We start from the raw sequence: 22,584 nt of genomic DNA, 5'->3' as shown, positions 1-22,584 counted from the left end.
TTGACTGGACTTATACAACAATACAGTATTTTGGTTGCCATCTCGAGCTATGTTGTCATTGATCTCTCCTTCAACGCTTATCCCTATAGCGCTTGCAGCCCTTATAATCCGGCTCATTATTTCTACAATCAGATTTCCAGCTCGTCTCTATCTCCCGGGTCCAGCTCTCAGCCGTTTCACAAACCTCTGGTACTTATGGCAAATGAAACGGGGTGATTTTCACCATACAAACATCAGACTGCATCAACAACATGGCTAGTATCATTCCTGCCAAACTCACTCCCCTTGCTCATACCATTACTACAGGCCCGATTGTCCGTATAGCACCAAATTGGTACAGCATCTCCGATCCCTCGGCTACAAGGATAATCTACGGTCATGGCTCTAAGTATCTAAAGTCGGAATGGTACGATGCCTGGAATTTTAGCAGCGACCTAAGTTTGACAAACCTGTTCTCCGAGAGGTCCTCTAAAAAGCATGCAGAGGATCGCAAAAAGGTCGCCTCGTTATATTCAATGACCTCATTGGTGGCATATGAGCCATTCGTGGACAACTGCATCGATATTTTCAAGCAGCGACTGGATGATTTTGCAACGAGGGGCCAGTTCATTGATATGGGTCATTGGCTGCAGTGTTATGCTTTTGATGTCATCGGAAAGATTACTGTGCGTGTTATGGCTATCCTGCGCTTTATCACTCAATGACCTTGTATTAACCAAAACAGTTCGGTGATCGGTTCGGGTTCCTCGATGCGGGCAAAGACGTAGGAAAGATGATTGAATTCCTCGATGGCTCCTTGACGGCAAGCTCCTATTTCGGCTTGTATGTCTGGCTATATCCAATGTTCATGAAGGTTGGCAAGTACCTAGGCATGGATCAAAGCTATGGGAATAACTTCAGCTCCCGACACATCCAGGAGGCAAAAGCAATAATGAAGAACTATCACGCTGATCTGCCGACTCATATGACTATGAAGGTCCTTCTAGCCCAAGCACAGAATCCGGAGAAATTTTCCGACTACGATATACTTGCCACCGCTGGCTCGAATGTTGGAGCGGGAAGTGATACCACTGCTATCAGCTTAAGCTCAGTTCTGTACCATTTGCTCCATGCCCCTGCATGTATGGAGAGACTGCGAGCGGAGATGAACTCATCTGGGATCACTGGCAACCCCACATTCAAAGAGACACAGGAAATGCCATATCTTCAGGCCGTTATGAAAGAGGCCTTGCGTGTTCACCCCGCTACAGGATATCCAATGTTCCGCGTTGTTCCCCAGGGTGGGGAGGTACTTGCCGGCCAATTCTTCCCAGAAGGAGTAAGGGCTCCCCTTACCATGAAACTTAGTGAGTGCAGCTAACATGACTACAATGTCACAGACAAATGTTGGGGTAAACAGTTGGGTCTCACACTACGACACAAATATCTATGGACTGGATGCAGCTACCTTCAGACCTGAACGATGGCTCGAAGCGGATGAACAGCAGTCAAAATTGATGGAGCAAAACTTCATGCCGTTTGGTATGGGATCGAGAACCTGCATTGGGAAGAACATTTCATTACTGGAAATGAGTAAATTGATTCCAGTGTTGGTGCGAGATTTTGATTTCGAGTTGAGTCAATACAACAGGGTTGATGGGTGGACGACAAGTGCCAGATGGTTCGTCAAACCGAGAGATTTCAAGGTGATACCTTCGAGGAGGACATAGATATGACCTGTAATTGTTCCCAGGACCTTGTGTGTCTTCCAATTGCTCGATGTATTCTCTATCGCATTAACTTATCACTATTATACAATTCAGCCCAACCACCCGCAAGCATGCTGCACTTTTTCCCCAGAGTAGGTATTTTCACCCTGATCGATTACTCCTGAGCTTTGAGGGCAGCTATTCGTTTACCCGGAACACATTGCCTAAAACGGTGATTGCGCCCCAGTGGGTCAAGAGACTTTTGACGGGCCAAGAGATTGATGCTTCCCAAGCGAACAGCCTTGAATGTTTCCCTCTGGAATGAACGCAATACGGGGTGGAATACGTTGTTCTCTAGAAATCCCCATGGCTATAACAGAAATAAGGAGTATATCACAGTCTAATGCGGTAAAACCTCGCGTGTGAGAGATTTTTACGAGTGGACCCGGATGAAACCGGTTTCAACTTAAATGACCGTTAATAAGCGCGAATTAGACGTTGGTTTATGCTTTTATGAAAGTCAAGCCCCGACCGCCACGTTTTCCGCGTTTTTTCACTTTTTCCCTTTTTCATCGACGCCCGAACGCCACCCATCGACGCCATAACGTTAGACAGCGCCCTCTTCTCCGCCACGTTAGACAACGCCCAACTGCTCCTAGTTGATACTATACTCCCATGCGCTAGTATATGCTCAGTATATGCTCTCCCCTTGATACTCCCAAGCGCCACTATCTCAGTACTTTGATTCTCCCAAGCGACAACCCCCCAGCGACATCATGGAAGTCTCAAAACCCGACGCGCCCACGGCAGATTCTACCCTCGAAGCCCTTGGTTATACAGCAGAACTGTCCCGCAACCGATCAACATGGCAGGTCGTGTTCATGTGCTTCATCCTTGCCTCCGTGCCATATGGCTTGTCCACCACCATGTCGTACGCCTTGATAGGTGGAGGCTCGGCCAATATGATCTGGGGCTGGATTGTCGTTTCTCTGATCATGATGTGCGTAGGCGTTTCTCTAGCTGAAATCACCTCGGTATATCCCACTGCTGGTGGTGTCTATTACCAGACTTTTGCCCTCTCGCCAGCCTGGTGTCGTCGCGCCACGGCTTGGGTGTGTGGTTGGTCTTTTGTCGCTGGTAATATCACTATCACGCTGGCTGTTAACTTTGCGACCGCGCTGTTCTTCGTCGAATGTTTGAATGTTTTTGAGGATTCTACTGGTACTGGTATTGCCGCCGATATGCAGACTTATCAGACTTATCTTATTTTCGTCGCCATCACTGTTCTCTGTCATGCTATTCCCACTTTCGGGAATAGATGGCTCACCCATATCGAGGTATGTTGTGTGTTTGATGTCGGTATTCGCTTGCTAATCTTGAACAGACCTTTGCTATCTTCTGGACCATTATTGGAGTGACAGCTATCCTGATTACCATCCTGGTTGTCGCGCATAGCGGACGCCGATCTGCTGAATTTGTCTTCACCTCGTTCGAGCCCCAATCTGGCTGGCCAGATGGTTGGTCATTCTGTATTGGTTTGCTCCAGGCTGCATATGGTCTTTCGGCTACTGGAATGGTCACATCGTGAGTATCTCGCACCCAATCTAATGTCCTCGATTTTGACTTGAATAGCATGTGCGAGGAGGTCCGTCAACCAGCCATCCAGGTTCCCCGGGCTATCGTCGGTGGTGTTGCTCTCAACGCCCTGGCCGGTTTCGCATTCCTCATTCCTATCGCATTTGTGCTTCCGGATGTTGCCATGCTCGCGGCTCTCCCGTCGGCTCAGCCTGTTCCGACTATTGTGAAGTCTGCGACTGGCAACTCCGCGGGTGCATTCTGTCTCCTGATTCCATTGATTGTCCTCGGACTGATCTGTGGGATTGGCTGTGTCACTGCTACGTCTCGGATCACTTGGGCGTTTGCTCGTGATGGCGCCATTCCCGGCTCCGGCTGGTGGAAAAATGTAAATGGGCGTCTGCAGATTCCATTGAACTCATTACTGCTTGGAATGGGCATTGAGCTGCTTCTCGGATTGATCTACTTTGGTTCAAGTGCTGCTTTCAGTGCGTTCTCCGGTGTCGGTGTCATTTTCCTGACAATGAGTTATGCATGCCCTGTCGCGGTGTCCTTGATTCTTCGCCGCCGTAAGGACCTTGAGCGTGGTTCTTACAATCTTGGATTACTCGGCACCTTCTGCAACGTCGTTTGCATTGGTAAGTGGATGATGGTCTTCCTTCATTTTATCTGCTCTCTAACAATTCTGTTCCCTTTTAGCTTGGTGCCTACTTGCTATCCCACTCTTCTCCATGCCGACGAGTATTCCCGTCACAAAAGACACAATGAACTATGCCTGTGTTGTGTTTGTCGGGTTCGTGGTTATTTCGGGAGTGTGGTATGGAGTATGGGGTAAGAAGAACTATATCGGTCCCGCACTCGAAGAGATCGATGGTCAATTACAAGCCGGTGACCACTCAGACATCGATATCGCCCCGAACAAGTGATTTGACTATGGGCGAGCAATTGCAATGGTTCGAGGGACCAACGTACCGTGCTGTTTGATAGCGACAACGCTTGGCTGAAAACAGCGCAACTCGAAACCCAGAGCTAGTTTCACGACTGCGACTACCAAAGTGGTGCAATTCTGGGCAACCTGGCAGCTGGTTCTTGCTCAGGTCAATGCAAGCATAGCCCGATTCTGACCACTTCCGCCTATCTCTGTCAACGAAAAGAGGTGGACAACAGAAATCTTCGTTATCTGGTTTTTGTATTCGAAGATCGATAAAGGTGTAGTATATATGTACATAACTCATTACCGCAGAAGTATATAGGACTAGGACTAGGATCTTAACATTATACCCAAACAGTTCAAAGGCAACCTATTTATTTTGAAATGTTCTTCTCAAAGGAACCAAGCAATTGTAGTCATTTATTAATCATACCTGAAGTCCTTTGGTGTGGTGTCTTTGTATAAATAGCGAATCAGTTCTCTCAAAGAGCCGCTGACAATGGGACCAATCATCATTCCCAGAGCTAACCACTATCGAAAATACGCGGGACAACTTTTAACTATGCTATAGATCGCTGACAGAGGAAAAATCATTTCCAGCACACGTGCAATCAGGTCTTCGGAAACAGCTAACTACATAGATTTTTGCAAGCTCCTGTACGGGCATGGAGTGCTCCTGGGGTTGTGACGAATCGGGGGTGCTTGGGTTGTTAATTGGCATACGCCCGAACTCTGACAGGATTCCTGTTGCTCCTGGTATCTAGATTGCGTTCCTAGATCTGTCCGACCCCTGAGATAGACTTCCACACCACTACTAGTACCAAGTACGACCACTGTAAGAGCCAGTTACTTGAGGGGCTATGCAGGTAACAATGGGCCACCAAGCCCAGGGCGACCACCGAAATCAAGTTAGTGCTATCTTTCTCTTTTACCCCTTGCCCATTTAGTCAGGGAAGAATAGTTGGCCTTTCCTCGTGTGGCTCTCCAAAGGCTACGTCTTTAGGCGGTTGAACCCGTTACCACTATTGGGAAAGGGAATCTACCTATATTGGCAATATTTCGCGAATCATTCATTTCAGAATACGAGCGTTCATAGAATTAATCACACAAATGCCCGCCAAGAAAAAGGGATTGGAGGCTCTGTACGAGCATCTTGGGTGCTAAGTGGGGCTGGAAGGGCTTTCTTGAGCCGCTGAGATTTTGATCGACAGGGAAAATTAACGAACACCACAACTTGGCCTATGGTTTTACTGAGAAAGGAAGTCAGGGGTCGCAAGTCTATTTGTGGAGTGATGATCTTTCACGGCTCAGCGTCCACGCATTCCCGTGTTGTATAGTAAACCCCTTCGCTAAGGTCTCTTCAGCCTCGTATCTTGCCCCATCTCGTGTTTTGACTGGATTACAGCTTCCGCCAGGCGATCATCGCCCTTGGCACTTCCTCTTACAGATAACCGTGAAAGGCGCAGGCATCGTATGGAGCTCTCGCTCAAGCGGAGAAAATGGAAACCTAGGAAGTGAAGCGAAACCAGCCCTATATAAACCAACTCTGAGCCGCACTATACCAAGTTCCGTATCAGCTTTCTTGTACGTCCTCCCTCTCTTCAAATCCCAATAGTCGCAACCTCCAGAGCTTCAGCCCTGCTACCCCGGTCAATATAAATTCCCCCCTGAAACAGCATCATGCGATTCCTCCCCGTCGCTCTCTTGAGTCTCGCCTCCGTCGCCATTGCCGAGAGTACCTGGAAGGACACCGTGGGCGACGTGCCACAATGCATGAAGACATGTCTTAACGACTTCTACAAAGACGCCGGTCTCGAAGACAAGTGCGGAAGCTCCGACAAAGCCACCACGGACTGTCTCTGCGGTGTCAAAGATTCCGCGTCGGACGTCCAGAACGCGGCCACTAGCCTAAGCTCATGTATTCAAAAGGGTTGCGACTCCAGTGACCTGGCAGACGCTTCCACCCAGCTATCGGATTTCCAGAACCGATTCACCGACCTCACGAACCAGTGCACCAAATCGGGTAAGCTTCTCTCATGACTCTTCGTTCGGTTCATTCATATGTGAGAGTTGTAGGCTGATTATCACCTCTGCAGAGTCTTCTAAAGGTGCTGCCAGCTCCATTGTCCCTGGCTTCAACGCACTGCTCGCCTCTGGAGCTCTGCTTCTCGTCGGTGCGGCGATGTGATTTAAACCAGCTTCACGGACTTGAACCTTCAAAATTGATACTGTACATAATACAAGAGATCAACCACTTAGCTTAATTAATTTTGATACTTTTCACCCAACATAGTATCCCAGCGGTATACCTAACCCATTCAATGGCCTTACTCTATAGCTCCCATTTACGGCTTTTCTGACCCACTTCACTGGAATTCTCCTCGTTGTGTGAGACTCCGTCTACTTCCTAGACCCTTCCGCCATCTGCCTAAGACAAGCCCACTGGGTCCGTGTGGAAATCAGAGTTGGAATATGAAGCTACTATATGATCGCCGCTACTATAAACCAATAACACACGTTGCCGCCATGCCACTTACCCTTTTTGGAAAGTGACAGCAACCTAAGCGGCATCGTAATCTCGCTACGACAGGAGAACGGGAAGCAAACAGAAAGGAAGTGGTTTGATCCCCGCCGAAATGTTGAGGTATTGTTTTCTACGTTGTTCCGTGCTCAACGGCAAAATGAGGATTTTGCGAAATCAACCGCTCGTCTTCGTATTCCACACATCCAATCATCTATACTCGGCAATAAAGGTCTCGATTGACTGGGGTGGGAATTAATAATGGAAGTTTGATGTCTCAATATCCGGCGAAAGGGCTGTCGATTTGGCCAATTGAGAGGAGACTCGTCGAGTGCGTCACCCTCTCTGTCGTTGAACATGTTGCGCTAATTAATTCACGTGTCATCTTTGTTGCAAATTAGCGGGCGTCTACTAGGAGCTGTCGGCTCTGGCATGTTTCTGAAGTCGAATTGGGCTCCACAATGCGAACTAGCTAGAGTCGGAGCTAGGTTGAATCTGTACTGTTGAGGTTCACAGTGCCTAAAGTCACAGACTAAAATGCTGGAGAATAGCTGTCTCACAAATGATGGAATTATGTGCAATGCAATGCAAGAGATGAATCTTGTAGTGATGAGGCAAGTATAGGCCAAGCACGCTAGTCCCAAACAACCTGAGCAGAGAACACCGATAATTGAAAGTGAAACCCTATACAAATCAGGCTCTCGAACTTCATTCTTCCTCGTTAAAAAAGAATAGAATCTATTGTAATCCGCCAAGGTGTCTACCCCATCCCTTCCCCACCAACGCGTCTCGATGCCGCACGCATAGATCCGAGCGCATCCGCTCCCCACCAGGGCTGGAGCTCGCCAATCCAATGCGGAATCTGACATCCAAACACGCAACCTGCCAATGGAATCGACAAGTTGCAACCATGACCTCATGCATGACATCTAAGTATAGAAGCCATAACCCCTCTCTTTAATACCCCGCCTCCTCAACTTCCTTCTCACCATCTAATCTAATCTCACCATTGAAGAATCTATCCATCATGTCGAACGTCTACTTTGATATTGACTATACAAACCGCGGGCAGAGTATGTCAATCTCAATTATTCCATCGTGTCATAACTTATAATCTTTAGATGAATCATGGGGCCGCATCGTGTTCAAACTCTACGACGACGTCGTCCCAATGACCGCTGGTAACTTCCGCGCCCTGGCAACTGGCGAGAATGGCTTCGGATATGCAGGCTCGGCGTTCCACCGTGTAATTGCCAGGTTCATGGCTCAGGGTGGTGACTTTACCCGCGGAAACGTACGTCTCAAGATATCCATATCTCTCAACCAGCGAAGCTAACATGAATATGTCACACAGGGAACAGGCGGTAAATCGATATATGGTGAGAAGTTCAAAGACGAGAACTTCAGCATCAAGCATACCAAGCCGGGTCTGCTGTCCATGGCTAACGCGGGACCGAACACTAACGGGTCTCAGTTCTTCATCACTGTGAGTCTCTCCACCTCTGCGTGACTGTTGTGGGAACAGTTGACTTATAGTGTTGGTAGTTCGTCGAAACTCCTCATCTGGATGGCAGGCATGTTGTCTTTGGGGAGGTTGTATCGGGACAGGACATACTCTCGAAGATGGAGAGTAAGAGCTTGGATTCAAGTGGGCGCACGGACGGTACTATCAAGATTGCTGCCTCGGGTGCTCTTTGAGCGTTAGAGCAGTGTTGGTTTTGTTGTGCTTGATTGTAGTCGTGTTGGGTAATGCTTGGGTAACGCTCTGTATAGGCTGCAATCAAAGTGTGACACGTTGATACCAATGTGGTGCTTTGTAGTTGAGTTCGTATGTGGTGAGAGGGCAGATGGCTGCAAGTCTGTTGCTGTTATGAGTGTGCGTGGCTCAAGTGACATGACATGAGACAAGTATTCTAGAGGGTCGACAATATTGGTGGGAGAGCGTGGTTTGGTGTGGATGGTCGTAATAAACAAGAGTGGGAACGAGGCAGGGAAGTAGGGTAAGATAATGGGAATATCTTCATTTGGATGAAAGGAGAATCAGGATGGCACGTGGGAGGCAGGGGGCAGAGCAGGAGTGGAAGGAAGAGGTGGTAAGGGCATAGCTTTATCTATCAAGGGTCGAGCTTGGTGACTAGGCAGGAAGGGGAGCTGGAAGGGAATAGCCTCGCCTGTATTTGGGTCAACTTGCAAAAATGGAAAGCAGAGCAGCAAGACGTGTCATGGGAATAGCTTCATGTTCGTCGAGAGGATATGGGAACGAGGGCAGATCGAGCAGAAGGGGAGGGAAGACATGTAAAAGCACTCCAAGAAGGGCAAGCAGAACAGCAAGAAGAGACACAAGAATAGCTTCATGAAAACAAAGCAAAAGATTAAAAAATCTCATTAACCCGGACCTTTCCCGGGCTCGTAGGACAATACATGGGGGCACCGCGGTGCGATCCCAATCCATGACCCCCCAATCATCAGCCCATATCCATCAGATCAACTTACTAGCTACGGCTTCTCAGCGAGACGGAGGAGTAGGGTTTCCCATTCGCCTGAGTGGGTGCCTATATGTAGTCTTGGGTATCACTTCAGTATATGAGCATCAAACCGGCAGTGAAGGAATTTGACCATCTATCTTCGCTACCCCGCAGGACGAAGACGGGCCATGACAACCCCTTGGGCCACTGGAGTGAGCTGGTTAAAAAGAAGCCTTTTGTTTGCTTGATATAGGGCGAAGATGTAAGAGATATGTCACTCAGGCAGGGAAAATGGCTGTATCTCAAGGGTTAGGGATCGTGGAGACTTCAGATTTGGGCAACAGCTGCTAGAGAGGAGCAGCAACAAGCAGCCCCATTTCCGAGTTATATAAACAGCCTCATATGGAGTAGTCGGGGGAATAAAAGTGGAGGTACCTCCATCTCAAGTCAAAAACGAGGCTATCCGAACATCAAAATTCGGAAATCTGAAAGACCCTTCCCAAGCCTAAATCCCTAACAGGAAATACCAAATCTGCAACGCCAGGGGTCGATTCCTGCCAATGTCAAACATCCTTTTATTTCCATCTTTATTCCTTCCCCCAGTCTCTCATTTCACAGCAACCATAAACAACCGCGGAAATTTAAACAACACCCTCCCATCAACAGAGACAGGATATGCCCTCTTGATCTTCTCCAAATATGCCTCCAAAAACGCCTCCCTCTCGCCACCCTCCAACCGATCCACAAACGGCTTCAACCCGGCCCCCTTAACCCACTCCACAACAGCCTCAGGCCCCTCAACCGAATGATAATAACTCGTCTCCCAAACATGAACCTCCCCACAAAACGGCTTCAGCCGATCATACATAACCTGTACAGACTCGAGCTCATTCCTCTGCACCCCGGCCAACTTCCCAGCCCATGGCCCCTCCGCCGCCGTCTCACGCATTAACACATGCACCGGCTCACTCAGGTTATTCGGCACCTGAATAGCAAAGACAGATCCTGGGGCCTGTGGCTCCAGCAGCCGTCTGATAACTGCGATCCGGTCGTCTGCTGTCAACCAATGGAACACAGCGCTAGAAAAGAAGAGGTCGACAGCGTCGCCTGCCTCCGGCTTGTACGTTGTCAGATCTGCAACATGGAAGTCCCGCTCTGGGAGGACAGTCTGCGCTTTTTTGATCATGTCAGGTGAAGAGTCCAGGCCTGTGATCTTTGCGTCTGGGTAGCGTGTGGCCAGGACTGATGTTGAGTTTCCCGGGCCGCATCCTAGGTCGATGATCCTCTTTGGTGATGATAGGGGCACCCTGTCGAGGAGATTGCGCGTTGGTAGGGTGCGTTCATTCTCGAACTTGAGGTATTGGCTTGCATTCCAGTCTTTCGCTTTGGTCATTGTGGTATATTGGCGTGGGTTTATCCTTTTGCTGAGGTTGAATAGTCTTTGTTGGAGACGGATTGGCATGGTTGGGGATTCTATGGTCTATATGACATGACCCAGATGGCAGTTGGTCTTAGCCAGGTATTAATACTTGGAAGATTGAAGGAATGAAGTTGCCCTGCAAATAAGAGGTGACCGCGGAAGATGCGATTATCGGACATTTGGTCAGCATTTGCCGATCCATGGAACCCCCGCATACCCCATGACCCCCGGACTATCCACGAACTATAAGTTACAACAGGGCTGTCTAAAGAGTATACTCCGTACGGGGCAATGTGATAAAAAAATCGTCCGATATCGCAAAAATAAACCAACGTTACATCGCAACCAGCGAAGAAAGGAAAAGAAGATGAGCCAGGTAAGATCCAAAATGTATTGATAAATATATCTAGCCGAAGAAACACAAGTATATCTAAGGACAGAAGCAGTATGTCTAGCATATCCCGAACTAGCGAGCCACTTGACATTTCATTTAGTTGCTGCCAACCAAGTTGCCGAGCAGAGACTCAACCCAGCTCAGGACACTCTCAGCACTGTCAGTAGGGAAAGGCAGAGCCGAGCCGGCAGCGCTGGCGGTAGCCACGACGGAGCTGGGGGCCTCGGAGGGGGAAGCTGATTGACGGGCGCTGGTGGCAAAGGTAGTCTGAGCAGCGACGGGGGCTGAGATGGAGGTCTCGATGGCGATGGCAGCAGAGGTAGTGGCAGCAGAGGTAGTGGCAGCAGAGGTAGTAGCAGCAACAGCAGTGGCGGAGGTAGCGGGGGCAGAGCTGACGACAGCGCTGGAGCTGGAACCGCTGGAGCCAGAGCTGGAAGAGTCACCGCCGAGAGTGAAGTCGACACAGGACTCATAGGTCTGGTCGATAGACTCGGCGTACCAGTACCACTGCAGCACACAGTCACCAGCGGTGCCACACTGGCTGCCGAGACCATCGGGGATAGTCACCGAGAAGCTAGTCTCATCGGAAGTGACACCGGTGGCAGTGGAGGCATAGATGTCCCAGGAGATGAGAGGCTGGCCGATGACAGAGTTGGAAGAAGTATCGACGACGGAGACGTTAGCGACACCGGTGTGAGGAGCGCGGATGTCGACCTTGAAGTCGACCTTCTGGCCGGCGGTGTAGGATTGGACGTTATCCTTGTTGTCGGCGAACTTGTAGCCCTTGCAGAGCCAGATGTCGCACTCGGCGGCGTTGTAGTCGCTCTGGCTGGAGGCAACCTGGAGCTCGCCCTGGATGTTGCCATAGTTGTCGGACTGCTGGTTCACCTGGACTTGGTTACCGCAAGCTGCGGCCATGGCGGAGCCGGGCATACGGGCCTGAGGGCTGGTGACGAAGCCGTGGGCGTTGACCATGGAGATCATGCTGGCGAAAGCCAGGACGGGAGTGAATTGCTTCATCATTTTGATGTTGGATATGGAAATGGAGAGAATGGAAGTGAACGGTAAACCGGTACCGATGAATGTATAACGAATGAAAATCTGCACGGTCACAGACCGGAGTAAAAGAATGTGAATGGGGAAAAAATTCAAGAAGGACTGGCCAGCATACTCAACTTGGCCGTCGCGGATTTGCCTGTTATATAGCCATGGGGAGAGCCCTTCAACACCTTAGTGCTAATTAACTACAAACAGTAGAAACTCCACAATGATGGACGTCACATGGCCAGAGTGCTGCATGTAGCGCCTTGAAACACATCGGATATATTCAGGGACATTCTCTGGAGACCGGCGGCAAGTGAATATTGAACTTGACCGATTCTTCCGAGACAAGCCCGACGTTCAGGAGCTAGGGCTGCCAAGCATGGCCCACGCGCCGAACTGGGATGAACGTTTCATGTTGATGGAGCTGCCAAGTGACAGTTATGGAGCTGTAAGCCATGTCATTGATGGATATTCTGCGTAATTAAGCATGTGGAGTCAAAGAGATGATCGTGGGTCTCGGACGTTTCGCCAATTTGACTCTAATCCCGACCTATAGTCGCCCTGCATCTGCCAGGGGTTTGTGAAACTAACTAGGTACTTTGGGAGCCTCGATGGTTTCATATTAAAGAGTGCATAGAGATAAATTCCGGTTGGTTTGCCTGTCAAGTTGAGCCTTTATTAATCATTCCGACTATGGACGCCTGCTATCATGAATGAACTATGTTTTATACTTCAAACGCACAAGCTTCGAACTGTCAAAACGAGTTTTCATCTTCCATACCTTGTTCACCTTGCTCACGGTATACTCCAATTTAATTTCTGGCTGGCTTTGTTGTCTCGGCCCCCTGAATAGTAAGCATCGCCCAACTATAGATATGGACCGACCATCCAGGCATGTGGATTCGGCGCCCTTACTTCCATAATATGTAGATTCCATGCTTGATACGAGAACACATGAACATTGGAAGACGAGTTTATAACAAGACTACATAAATAAGACCACGTGGGAGCATTGGGAAGTCAATCAACTCTTAATCCCACAGAACATACGATCATCATGCATTCAAGTACATTGCAGCTGTCTCAAAGATCATAGTCCGAGTCCCAACTGAAATGGAATATTCCAAATCATACTAGCCTAACGATTCAGCTCCAGATCAAACACAATCTTGCCCTTCGCATGACCCCCATCCAACCTCTTAAACGCCTCCTCGAACTGTTCCAGCGGCCAAACACTATCAACTATCCCGCGACACAACCCAGCCTCAGCCAACCTCGTAATCTCCTCCAGCTGCCTACTAACAGGTTGCATAACAAAGAACACATCCCTCACGCCAGTTCCCTCAAATCCAGCTGGACAAACCCCCCTAGGCGGCTGATAAATACTCAAAACAACACCACCATCCTTAACAGTCCACCACGCATCAGCGAGAGCCTGCCGACCAACACAATCAACAACAACATCGACCGCATTCCCATCCTGACCAGCCCACTCCTTCAAATCCACCTTCCGATAATCAAGCACCTCCCCAACCCCAAGGTCCCTCACAAGATTGGCATTCCCACTCCCGCACGTCCCAATAACCTCCGCACCAAGCATCCTCGCCAATTGTACAACCCACATCCCAACACCCCCAGACGCAGCAGTAACAAGAACCCTCTTCCCCTTCCAGACAGCCTTGGCCTCTTCAATCCCCATCTCTTGCTCAGTAGGGAAAGCATGGACAAAAAGAATTTGCCAAGCCGTCATAGCAGAAAGCGGTATAGAAACCGCCTGCACGAAACTCAGTCCCTTCGGTTTCCGCGCCAACTCTTCAGTAACAGCAATGGAATATTCACGCGCATTGCCCGGCCGAATGTAATTAGTGCGCGAGTAGACTTCCGCGCCGGGTTGGAAGGGGGAGTCGGCTGGTGCGGAGATGACTATTCCTGCCATGTCTGGGCAGGGGATTAAGGGGCGCTCGGTTGGTGGGGGGAAGTTCTTTGGCCAGAGAAGTTCGCCGGAGCAGGGTGAGCAGGCTTTTATTTGGATGAGGTGTTCGTCGGAGTTTGGGGTTGGGGATGGGATTGGGGAGTTAATTAGGGTTAGGGTGGTTGAGGCGGCGGTTTTTTGTACGAGGGTCTGCATGGTAGTTTTGAGGGCCATTTTGATGGTTGATTGATTGATTGAAGATTGGCGATGAGATCGTAGAAACTTGAAAGTTGCTTGGTTGATTCGGTGGTTTGGTTCTGATCTGATGTGGTTCTTATACTATGAGAGTTGATGACGTTCCGCGTTCCCGGATAGCCTATTCATCATAGCCTAACCGGAACATGGGAAATTCAGCCATGCATCCATAAACGGAATATGGTATATCACCTCGTATTTATCTGCGAATCACGGAATCCACCCAGAGGCAGCGGAGATGCGATTTGTGGGCTAGAACAGGTCTTCCGATTTGACAAGATCTACCTATGTACTGAAAGCACAACGCGAAGTACAACGATATTGGCACACCTCGCTCCTGTGTAAGCTGTATAAATAACGCTGTTTAAACGTTGAAAATAAATTCAAAAATCTGTAAAAGACAATGCTCAAGGTATCATAACGAATGAAGAACGAAAGACCAGGAAATAGCTATGCGCCGGCAATAGTGACAAGACAACGACCAAGCGCAAAAGTCCAAAAGTCCAAGAAAAGAATAAAGATGCATCACCACCACCCGAGAGTGTATCAACGCTCCTGCTCAGCAGGCTGGAAATGCACCCGGTCTCTCTGAGACTGATGCGTCTGATTCCTCCCATGATCAGAATCGTCCGTGACATAGTCATCAGCGAAGGGATTCTGAACCTGGAAGTCCTCAGACCGATACTCATGCCGGCCCGTATTACCAATAGTAGGAGCAGCAGTAGCAGCAGCAATAGGAGCAGCAGTAGTGGCATTTGACGTCCTACCACCGGTCATAACAGTCGACGGCAACTCCGTAGCAACCGGAACAGATGGCAAAGGCTGCTCCCTCGGCGCCGCAGCCCCAGAAGGAGAGCCCTGAGACTGAGACTGAGACGTCGGCTCAGGCGAATTCACATTGGACGAACTAGGCGACGAAGACCCCCTCACCTTACGCGCCCTCAGCATAGCCCGCTGCTGCTGCGACAACGCAACAGAAATCTCATCATTCGTCTCAATAAGCGTCAACAACGTATCCTCATCCGGCGCGGGGTTCGTCGAATGAATATAACCCTGAATAAGCCGCGAACCGGTGCGGCAGCGATCAACAAACTCCTTCACGAGATCATTATCCTCCAGCTCGGCCGGCGGCGTCGATTGCACGAATTGCGTGAGTAGCTTAGCCGAGTTCCTCGCCTCTTCAACGCGCGCCGCTAACTCTTCCGCGTTGGGTAGTGTATTCGCAGGCGGTCGAGCAGACGCCTGCGCCCCCGCACCAGCATAGGCACTACGATACGGATTCGGATGCGGCGGCAAAGGCGGTGCTGCAACACCTGAAGCCATAGGGAACCTATCAATCTGTGCAACCAAAGCCAATAGCCCGGAATTAGCCTACTTTCTCTGTGCACGCTTTCTCGACTTGGAGATCAAGAAAATCTAAGAGAGGCTCACCAGTCCGCGCTGCGGTTTCGTTTTTTCCTTCGCCCACATCTGCAGCAGGAGTTTGAGGTCTTCGTCCCAGCCGCGCTGTTGCTCAAGTGTATCCAGGTACTGACGGAGGTAGCTCTGCACGTGCCAGTCGCGACCAGCGCGGAGGAGCTCCTTGATAGTTGCAACGAATTTCGTGTCGAAGTTGCGGGTGAAGGTGTGGCCGGGGTTGTCGACTAAGATGCGGGTTATCATGAGGGCATTGTATTGGACGTGGTTTGGGGTTCCGGCTGGGTCGGCGAGGTATTTGCGGATTCGGAGGGCGGCTTCTTTGGCGGCATTGGGGCTTGATTCGGCTGTTTCGACTATTTGGGGGAGGTGCACGAACTCGTTTCCTTGATGGTTCTGGCGGTGTGTGAGTGAGGTGTTTCATAGGGATTATGGGATATCCAAGGTTGAAGCTTGCGTACCGCGTCTTGCGAAGAGCTGTTTGATTCGCAGAAGGCAGTCTGAATTATTGGTTAGTTTGAGGTTCTGTTCGATGTGGCTGCTGGACGGACCAATTCTTTTGCGATTATGGCTTCTGGTGAGTCGTCGCGGTGGTCTACACTGTCGCTTGAGCCTAGATTGGTAGATTGGATTAGTGTATTTGCGGGAGGTGTGGAGACGAAGGACTCACTCGAGCGCCTGCTCAAAGAACCCAGAAAGCGCTTCATGGTGTTGTCTTTGGTTCTCTCAGGGGAAATTTGGAGGAAGGAGAGCTGTCACAGAATAGTCCCGGGGGGGTAATTGGGGGCCGGGGCCTCGCATTGCAGAACTAGCGAAGAAAGGGAACCTCGCTAAGGCCAAGGTCCATGCTGAGCGAGAAAGGGTACCAGAGTCAATATATCTACGGCATTTCAGTGGCAAATACGTCCACGTACGCAACGAAGCCATACAGCAAATGCCAAGATTCCTCCAGGCTCCAGGCAAAATATCTCGCAGGAGGTTTCTATTCCCGGTGACTCAGCCACGTGCCGATGTATAAAGTACACGCCAGCAACAGCGTCGATCATGCATTCTCAAGTACTCAGTACATCAAAAAATCGAGTATCGAAGTCATGCATGAACATATCAAAGTCACTCAAGAGCATCAGCCATCTCCCCCAAAGTCCCAAACCGCCAATCAAAAATCGGATCTCCCAGATTCCCCATTGTAGCCCCAGGCCGCTCAATCCAAACCGAGCGAATCCCCACCCTCCTTGCAGGCTGATGATCATGGAACTGGCTCTGGGCAGTCTGCAACACCTCCTCGGGACGCACGCCAAACTCCCTTTCCACAGCCTCGAGCATATACTCGAAATTGCGTAGATCGGGCTTGTAACTGCCGATATCCTGTGCAGTGAGCACCATATCAAAGGGCACACCCTGTAAACTACCAGCATTGGATTTAGCAAATGAGGCTCGGTCCACGTTGGAGAGAACGACTAGCTTGTAGTGCTTTGATAGACGGCGCAGGGCATCTACGGTATCTGGGAAGGCGGGCCATGTTCCGACTGAATTGCCGAACTGTTGGCTTTCTTCGGTGCTGGGGGGGTCTAATCCTAGGCGGGTGGCGAGGATAGGGTGGACTGTTGCTAGGAGATCTGAGTAGAGCATGTCTGGGGTTTTCTTTTGTTGGGTGCTCTCCAACTCTTGGAAGATTGTTAGGAGGTGCTCGCGGGTGAATTGTGTCGTTGTTTTTGAGAGGATTGGTTGGAGGGCAGAGAGGATGCCGCCTTCCCAGTCTATAAGAGTGCCGTAGACGTCGAAGCAGAGGAGGCGGTAATCTTTGAGGGACATATTGGTAGGTGTTGAGATATATATGATGGTACTGGTATGAGTGATGAATATTAGAATCAGCTACAGTTGTGGACTGCAGGTCTTCTTATACAGGTTGCCCCGCATGTAGATCCCAATGCTGAAGCTATCGTCCTCGGCATTTCGTGCTTTATAGATAGGTGTCGGGGACCCGAACTGGTATAGTCAGGATCTGGATTGCCTAGATAGATTAGTGTTGGTGTCAGCATTGTAGATAACGTATAACCTTGGAAACTATTGCAGTCTCTACGCTAGACAAGTCGAAAAGACATATACAAGTCAAATATTGAACAGAATGGAATGCACATATAGTCACGGAGAAAGAACCACGTTTGTATCATGAGGGATCGGGAAGTACAGAATCCTATTTCCATCACCCAGGGCCATTCGTTTAAACTTTTTATTTGGTTCTCCTCCGAAAGTTGGCGCCATGACCTTAAAAATCTTGTATGATCCGGTATCGAATTCCGTTCCAACATACACAGCTGATGCCGTAGAACTCCGAACCTTCCCGTCCACCGCAAAAATCTTTTCAACACGTCCCCTCACACCTTCTTATGCGATCCGTTTATGCCTCAATGAGAGCACGGCGGATCTGGGTGCCACGCTGGCGGGAAGAGAGGCGGGTCTTCTTCTCGAGGTCCTGGGGGCCCTTCTTGACCTCCTCATCAGCCTCGGTGAGGATGAGCTCGATGTGGCAGGGGTTGGTCATGTAAGGGTTGATCTGGGATAATCAGCATTGGACGAAAAATGGTTAGAATGATGAAAACGTACACGACCGTGGGCACGGTAAGTGCGGCGGCGACCCTTGGGGGCCTGGTTGACCTGGATGCGCTTGACAACCAGGGCGTTGGTGTCGAGACCCTTGCCATCGGCGTTGGCCTCGGCGTTCTTGAGCAGATCAAGGATGTGCTCAGCGGACTTGACGGGCCAGCGGGCCTTGGAGACACCGAACTGCTTGCCTGTGGAGTGGTCAGCCCTTGTTCCCATTCAAAATTCAAAATTCATCCAGCATTGAAATTTTCCATAACATCGCCAATAAGCCAATAACCCCATATCTTGTCTCTTGGATCTTCCTCTCCCTATACCCCTGCATGTCGATGGCTGTCGTAATATTGGCGATGCTATTTCCCATCCCACAAATCTTCCGTCCAATCATCGAAATTTTCAAGGGTAACTCACCCTGGGCAGTGCGACCGGTGGAGCCAGCGTAGCGGCGCATGGGAACGGCCATGGTCTTGGTGGTGACGTTCTCGAGGAAGGTAACGGCCTTGGACAGCTTCATGCCGTTGATGGCCTGGGCGGTCTCACGGGTGTTCTTGAAGCTGACACGGAGGTAAGAGCCCCGGGCGCGGGCGCTCTTGCCGTTTTCGATCTCCTGGGCGGCGTAACGGACCTGGATAGAGCATTGCTCGTTAGCAATGGTTGTTGAAATTGACGACAGCGAGGTCGACCCGGCGATCGGACATTGAATATGATATTGAATGTGCCGTCACACGAGTGGCATGTCGTAGAGAATGGGATTCCGATTCATTTGTCGATAAAGGGGACAGGCAGCACTCACCATCTTGAAGGAGTTGGCGAGGGGGGTGTGATGGTCCTCGGTGATGAATTGTTGTCGCTTTTCGTCGTCGGCCGGCGGTCGCTTGAGCCACCAGGTTTGGTGCGGTTTTTTCGCTCTTGGCGCTCTGGCCCTAAGCGAGCCCTAACGCTAGCCGAATGTGGTTGGTCTGGTATTTGCCCAGGTGGCTTAGTCAATGCTGAGTCATGTCAGCCTTGGAACTATAACCTTGGGAAACAGGTGTCATTTCAACTTAGTTAACGTTAAGTTAGTTACAAAATTGACTCAACACATGTACACCTGCAGTAGGAGAAGCTAAGCTTAAGGTCCCATTTATTATATCTATTTTCTACTTATATATTTCTACTTTTTCTGCTCAGGCACCTGTGTAATCAACTGCCCCTTCTCAACAGCCGACCGCAGGTTATCCAACACCAAAATCTCCATCTCCTTCTGAGTCTCATAGGTCATGGTACCAATATGAGGCAACAGCATAACACGAGGGTTGCTCACAAGACCAGGTTCAATCTCAGGCTCGCATTCATACACATCCAGACCAGCAGAGCGCACCTAAACAGCAACCGTCAGTCAAATTGGTCCTCATGGAGTATGGATAACTCCAGGTACATACCTTGCCAGACTCAAGCGCCGCAACAAGCGCCTTCTCATCAATCAACGCTCCACGCGCCGTGTTGACAATCACAACACCATCCTTCATCTTGCCAAACTCAGTGGCACCGATGATATGGCGTGTTGAAGCATTCAACGCGAGGTTCAAACTGAGCACGTCTGCATTGGCAAGCAACTCATCGAAGGAAACGTAAGTTGCGCCACCTTCTAGTTCCGCTGGTAGCCGGGAGCGGTTGTGGTATTGGATCTTCATGCCGAAAGCTTTGGCGCGGATGGCCATTTCCTGCAAATTGAGATAAGGGTTAGCAAACCTCGCAGACAACTTAAGGATCTGTGTATGCACAACTTACCCGGCCGATACCTCCCATACCCAGAATACCAAGGACCTTGCCCTTAGGATCATGGCCGAGCGTGGCGCGCTCTTGCTTTCCTCCAGCGGTGATTGGCCCCTGCCACTTTCCTGGATATCGGGTCGCGTGGTCAGCTACTAGATCAGATATAGTGTATCTTCTGTTAGACTTACCTTCCCTAAGAGCCATAATAGGCACATGAGCCTGGCGCAGCGCACCAATCATCAAGAAGATGCCTACATCGGCAGTCGCATCATTGACCGCGACAGGTGTGCTAGACACGGCAATGTTTCTCTCTGAGCAAGCAGCGACATCGATGTTATCGTATCCGGCACCATTGTGGCAAATATACTTCAGCGACTTGGGCAGGGCGGCGACCATCTCTGCATTGAAGGGACCAGTGTACTGTAAATGGTTAGTGAAGGACTCATCTGAAAAATTGGGACAATGTCTACCTTCGTGGAAGTATTAGACCGGTAGAGAGCTACTACATCGTCATACTGGCCCGCCTTGCAGTTCGCGATGAACTCCTCTCGTGTTCCGCTAGGGAATTCCTGTTCTATCTTAATTTCTGGTCGCGATACATAGCTAGAGGACGTACCTTCAATGTCAACTTCGAGGAGAGACTCTCCCATTCCTTGCGCGCGTGTGAGATTTCTCCGATGAGGAGGGCTGATTGCGACATGGTGAATTTGTGATTTGGAGACTATGCGGGGATGTTAGATGCGCGCAATGATGTCGCTGATATACTGCTTACCTTGTGATGTTATGAGTACAGCGAGGAGTGTGAGATTAGAATAAGGAAAGAAAAAGCAATTGCGCGCGAAAGGGAGAAAGAATTGCCTTGCGCCCCCGCTATCGCACCCCCATGTGTCGCGATGTCATTGCCCCACAGTATAGATGAGGGTATACAGCGCTGTAGTTGTAGATGTAGATGTAGATGTAGTGTAGATTTACTGTGGATGGTGATGATATAGATATTATACTCCTACACTTGCTATTCAATTCAATGTCTATGCATGTACTATTGAATACCCTCATGAAATAACTTACTGATATGAAGGCTGCCCCCCACGTCGGGAAATGAAGTTACTCCAAATCATCTCAATAGCCGAGCAGCAGCACGGAGTTACTCCGTTGGCCAAATCTCTCCACTTCACCGTGGGGGAAAACACAACGGGCCGATTCTCCAAATGCCGTCAGCGGGGTTGCCGGGAATCGGTTTACTTCTCTCTTTTACTTATATCCATTGACTCTCACTGCCACTGCCACTGCTACTGACCATCCAACCGCAATCATGACAGACACATCCACCACCGCGCTCGTCCTCCACGGCGCAAAGGACCTCCGCGTTGTAAGCACCACCATCTCCACTTCTATACAAACCCCTAACAACCCCAGGAACAACGCACAGTCTCCGCGCCAAGCGCGCACGAAGTCCAAGTCGCAATCCGCGCAACAGGCCTCTGCGGCTCAGACCTCCACTACTACAGCCACGGCCGCAACGGCGACTTCGTCGTCCGGGAACCAATGTGCCTAGGCCACGAATCAGCAGGCACAGTAACAGCAACAGGAAGCAGCGTTTCCAACCTAAAACCCGGCGACAGAGTCGCCCTAGAAGTCGGCCTGCCCTGCCGAACCTGCGCCCTCTGCAAACAAGGCCGGTACAACATCTGCAAAGAAATGCGCTTCCGCAGCAGCGCAAAAACATACCCACACCTCGACGGAACCCTAATGGACCGCACAAACCACCCAGCAGATATGTGTCACGCAATCCCAGACAGCGTCAGCGACGCAGCAGGCGCCCTTGTCGAACCGCTCGCCGTCTGCCTGCACGCAGTGCGCCGCTCCCACCCACCCACCAAAGAAGAAGTAGAATTGAACGCCGCGGCCGGCGAAGAAACAGCAGCGCTTGTCTTCGGCGCTGGTGCCATCGGCCTCTTAATCGCCGGTGCTCTTGCCGCGAGTGAGAACTTCACTTCGATCCTCGTCGCGGATATCGACGAGCGACGTCTGGAAATCGCCAAGTCCATGGGGTTGGGTCTTAAGACTGCCCTGATTCCCCGTGGTGATCCTTCGAATCCACCTCCCGCGAAGGATGCCCCGCATGCAGAGCAGACGGCGTACGCATTGTCTACTGCGCAATCTGTCGCTGCGACACTTACCGAAGCCGCATCCTCGTCAGAGTCCGGCTTGACAATGCCTGGTTTCAGCCGTGTCTACGACTGCACTGGTGTACCGGCCTGCGTACAAGCGGGAATCTACGCCTCGGCGCCCGGCGGCGTCCTCGTCCAGATTGGAATGGGTAATCCGGTGCAGACGGTTCCTGTTGGCGCTGCTGCGTTGCGGGAGGTTGATATTATCGGTGTGTTCCGGTATGACGGGGCTGCGTATCCTGCTGCGATTGCTTTGCTTGCTAGTGGGAAGATGAGGAGTGTTGAGGAGAAGGTTGTTACGCATCGGGTTCGGCTTGAGGAGGGGGCTAGAGCTTTCCAGCTTGCTGGGGCTGGCGTTGATGAGGATGGGAGACCGGTTGTTAAGGTCATTATTGAGAATCGGGGACGGGCGAACGGTTTGCTTTAAGCGTGGATA

At 50.3% G+C, this 22,584-nt stretch overlaps 11 protein-coding genes across 11 annotated transcripts; 4 read left to right on the top strand and 7 right to left on the bottom strand.

Moving 5' to 3' along the window:
- Nucleotides 1-251: 251 nt before the first annotated feature.
- PENARI_c005G10010 (uncharacterized protein) lies at nucleotides 252-4,189 on the top strand (the record flags this gene model as incomplete). The annotated part of the gene is made up of 7 exons (XM_022629981.1): nucleotides 252-665; nucleotides 725-1,318; nucleotides 1,380-1,521; nucleotides 2,412-3,025; nucleotides 3,073-3,272; nucleotides 3,321-3,901; nucleotides 3,963-4,189. 7 exons carry the CDS (start codon nucleotides 252-254, stop codon nucleotides 4,187-4,189), a joined length of 2,772 nt encoding a protein of 923 aa, XP_022490299.1.
- A 1,685-nt stretch (nucleotides 4,190-5,874) lies between these two features.
- PENARI_c005G05055 (uncharacterized protein) lies at nucleotides 5,875-6,382 on the top strand (the record flags this gene model as incomplete). Its single annotated transcript, XM_022629732.1, has 2 exons — nucleotides 5,875-6,217; nucleotides 6,291-6,382. 2 exons carry the CDS (start codon nucleotides 5,875-5,877, stop codon nucleotides 6,380-6,382), a joined length of 435 nt encoding a protein of 144 aa, XP_022490576.1.
- A 1,360-nt stretch (nucleotides 6,383-7,742) lies between these two features.
- PENARI_c005G12130 (uncharacterized protein) lies at nucleotides 7,743-8,413 on the top strand (the record flags this gene model as incomplete). The annotated part of the gene is made up of 4 exons (XM_022630072.1): nucleotides 7,743-7,788; nucleotides 7,837-8,009; nucleotides 8,070-8,201; nucleotides 8,261-8,413. 4 exons carry the CDS (start codon nucleotides 7,743-7,745, stop codon nucleotides 8,411-8,413), a joined length of 504 nt encoding a protein of 167 aa, XP_022490207.1.
- Nucleotides 8,414-9,787: 1,374 nt separating this feature from the next.
- On the bottom strand, nucleotides 9,788-10,573 carry PENARI_c005G01203 (uncharacterized protein; the record flags this gene model as incomplete). Its single annotated transcript, XM_022629566.1, has 1 exon — nucleotides 9,788-10,573. One exon carries the CDS (start codon nucleotides 10,571-10,573, stop codon nucleotides 9,788-9,790), a length of 786 nt encoding a protein of 261 aa, XP_022490624.1.
- A 517-nt stretch (nucleotides 10,574-11,090) lies between these two features.
- Nucleotides 11,091-12,017, bottom strand: PENARI_c005G10076 (lytic polysaccharide monooxygenase; the record flags this gene model as incomplete). Its single annotated transcript, XM_022629984.1, has 1 exon — nucleotides 11,091-12,017. The coding sequence occupies one exon, from the start codon at nucleotides 12,015-12,017 to the stop codon at nucleotides 11,091-11,093; it is 927 nt and encodes a 308-aa protein (XP_022490347.1).
- Nucleotides 12,018-13,176: 1,159 nt separating this feature from the next.
- Nucleotides 13,177-14,184, bottom strand: PENARI_c005G05699 (NADP-dependent oxidoreductase; the record flags this gene model as incomplete). Its single annotated transcript, XM_022629760.1, has 1 exon — nucleotides 13,177-14,184. One exon carries the CDS (start codon nucleotides 14,182-14,184, stop codon nucleotides 13,177-13,179), a length of 1,008 nt encoding a protein of 335 aa, XP_022490395.1.
- Nucleotides 14,185-14,751: 567 nt separating this feature from the next.
- PENARI_c005G08491 (GAT domain-containing protein) lies at nucleotides 14,752-15,528 on the bottom strand (the record flags this gene model as incomplete). The annotated part of the gene is made up of 1 exon (XM_022629904.1): nucleotides 14,752-15,528. One exon carries the CDS (start codon nucleotides 15,526-15,528, stop codon nucleotides 14,752-14,754), a length of 777 nt encoding a protein of 258 aa, XP_022490191.1.
- Nucleotides 15,529-15,621: 93 nt separating this feature from the next.
- On the bottom strand, nucleotides 15,622-16,328 carry PENARI_c005G09737 (uncharacterized protein; the record flags this gene model as incomplete). The annotated part of the gene is made up of 4 exons (XM_022629963.1): nucleotides 15,622-16,017; nucleotides 16,083-16,121; nucleotides 16,173-16,234; nucleotides 16,292-16,328. 4 exons carry the CDS (start codon nucleotides 16,326-16,328, stop codon nucleotides 15,622-15,624), a joined length of 534 nt encoding a protein of 177 aa, XP_022490561.1.
- A 403-nt stretch (nucleotides 16,329-16,731) lies between these two features.
- On the bottom strand, nucleotides 16,732-17,433 carry PENARI_c005G07026 (uncharacterized protein; the record flags this gene model as incomplete). The annotated part of the gene is made up of 1 exon (XM_022629833.1): nucleotides 16,732-17,433. One exon carries the CDS (start codon nucleotides 17,431-17,433, stop codon nucleotides 16,732-16,734), a length of 702 nt encoding a protein of 233 aa, XP_022490229.1.
- A 586-nt stretch (nucleotides 17,434-18,019) lies between these two features.
- On the bottom strand, nucleotides 18,020-20,677 carry PENARI_c005G05164 (60S ribosomal uL22 domain-containing protein; the record flags this gene model as incomplete). Its single annotated transcript, XM_022629736.1, has 10 exons — nucleotides 18,020-18,175; nucleotides 18,226-18,413; nucleotides 18,634-18,847; nucleotides 19,016-19,156; nucleotides 19,397-19,582; nucleotides 19,644-19,925; nucleotides 19,993-20,102; nucleotides 20,166-20,397; nucleotides 20,448-20,546; nucleotides 20,594-20,677. The coding sequence occupies 10 exons, from the start codon at nucleotides 20,675-20,677 to the stop codon at nucleotides 18,020-18,022; spliced, it is 1,692 nt and encodes a 563-aa protein (XP_022490526.1).
- A 612-nt stretch (nucleotides 20,678-21,289) lies between these two features.
- On the top strand, nucleotides 21,290-22,575 carry PENARI_c005G00467 (NAD(P)-dependent alcohol dehydrogenase; the record flags this gene model as incomplete). Its single annotated transcript, XM_022629537.1, has 2 exons — nucleotides 21,290-21,346; nucleotides 21,394-22,575. The coding sequence occupies 2 exons, from the start codon at nucleotides 21,290-21,292 to the stop codon at nucleotides 22,573-22,575; spliced, it is 1,239 nt and encodes a 412-aa protein (XP_022490180.1).
- Between the last annotated feature and the right edge of the window lie 9 nt (nucleotides 22,576-22,584).

The sequence above is a fragment of the Penicillium arizonense genome (genome assembly GCF_001773325.1).
Source record: "Penicillium arizonense strain CBS 141311 chromosome Unknown PENARI_contig005, whole genome shotgun sequence".
NCBI lineage: Eukaryota > Fungi > Ascomycota > Eurotiomycetes > Eurotiales > Aspergillaceae > Penicillium > Penicillium arizonense.
The sequence above is the reverse complement of the archived record's forward strand: the minus strand, read 5'-3'. Positions and strand labels throughout refer to the sequence as shown.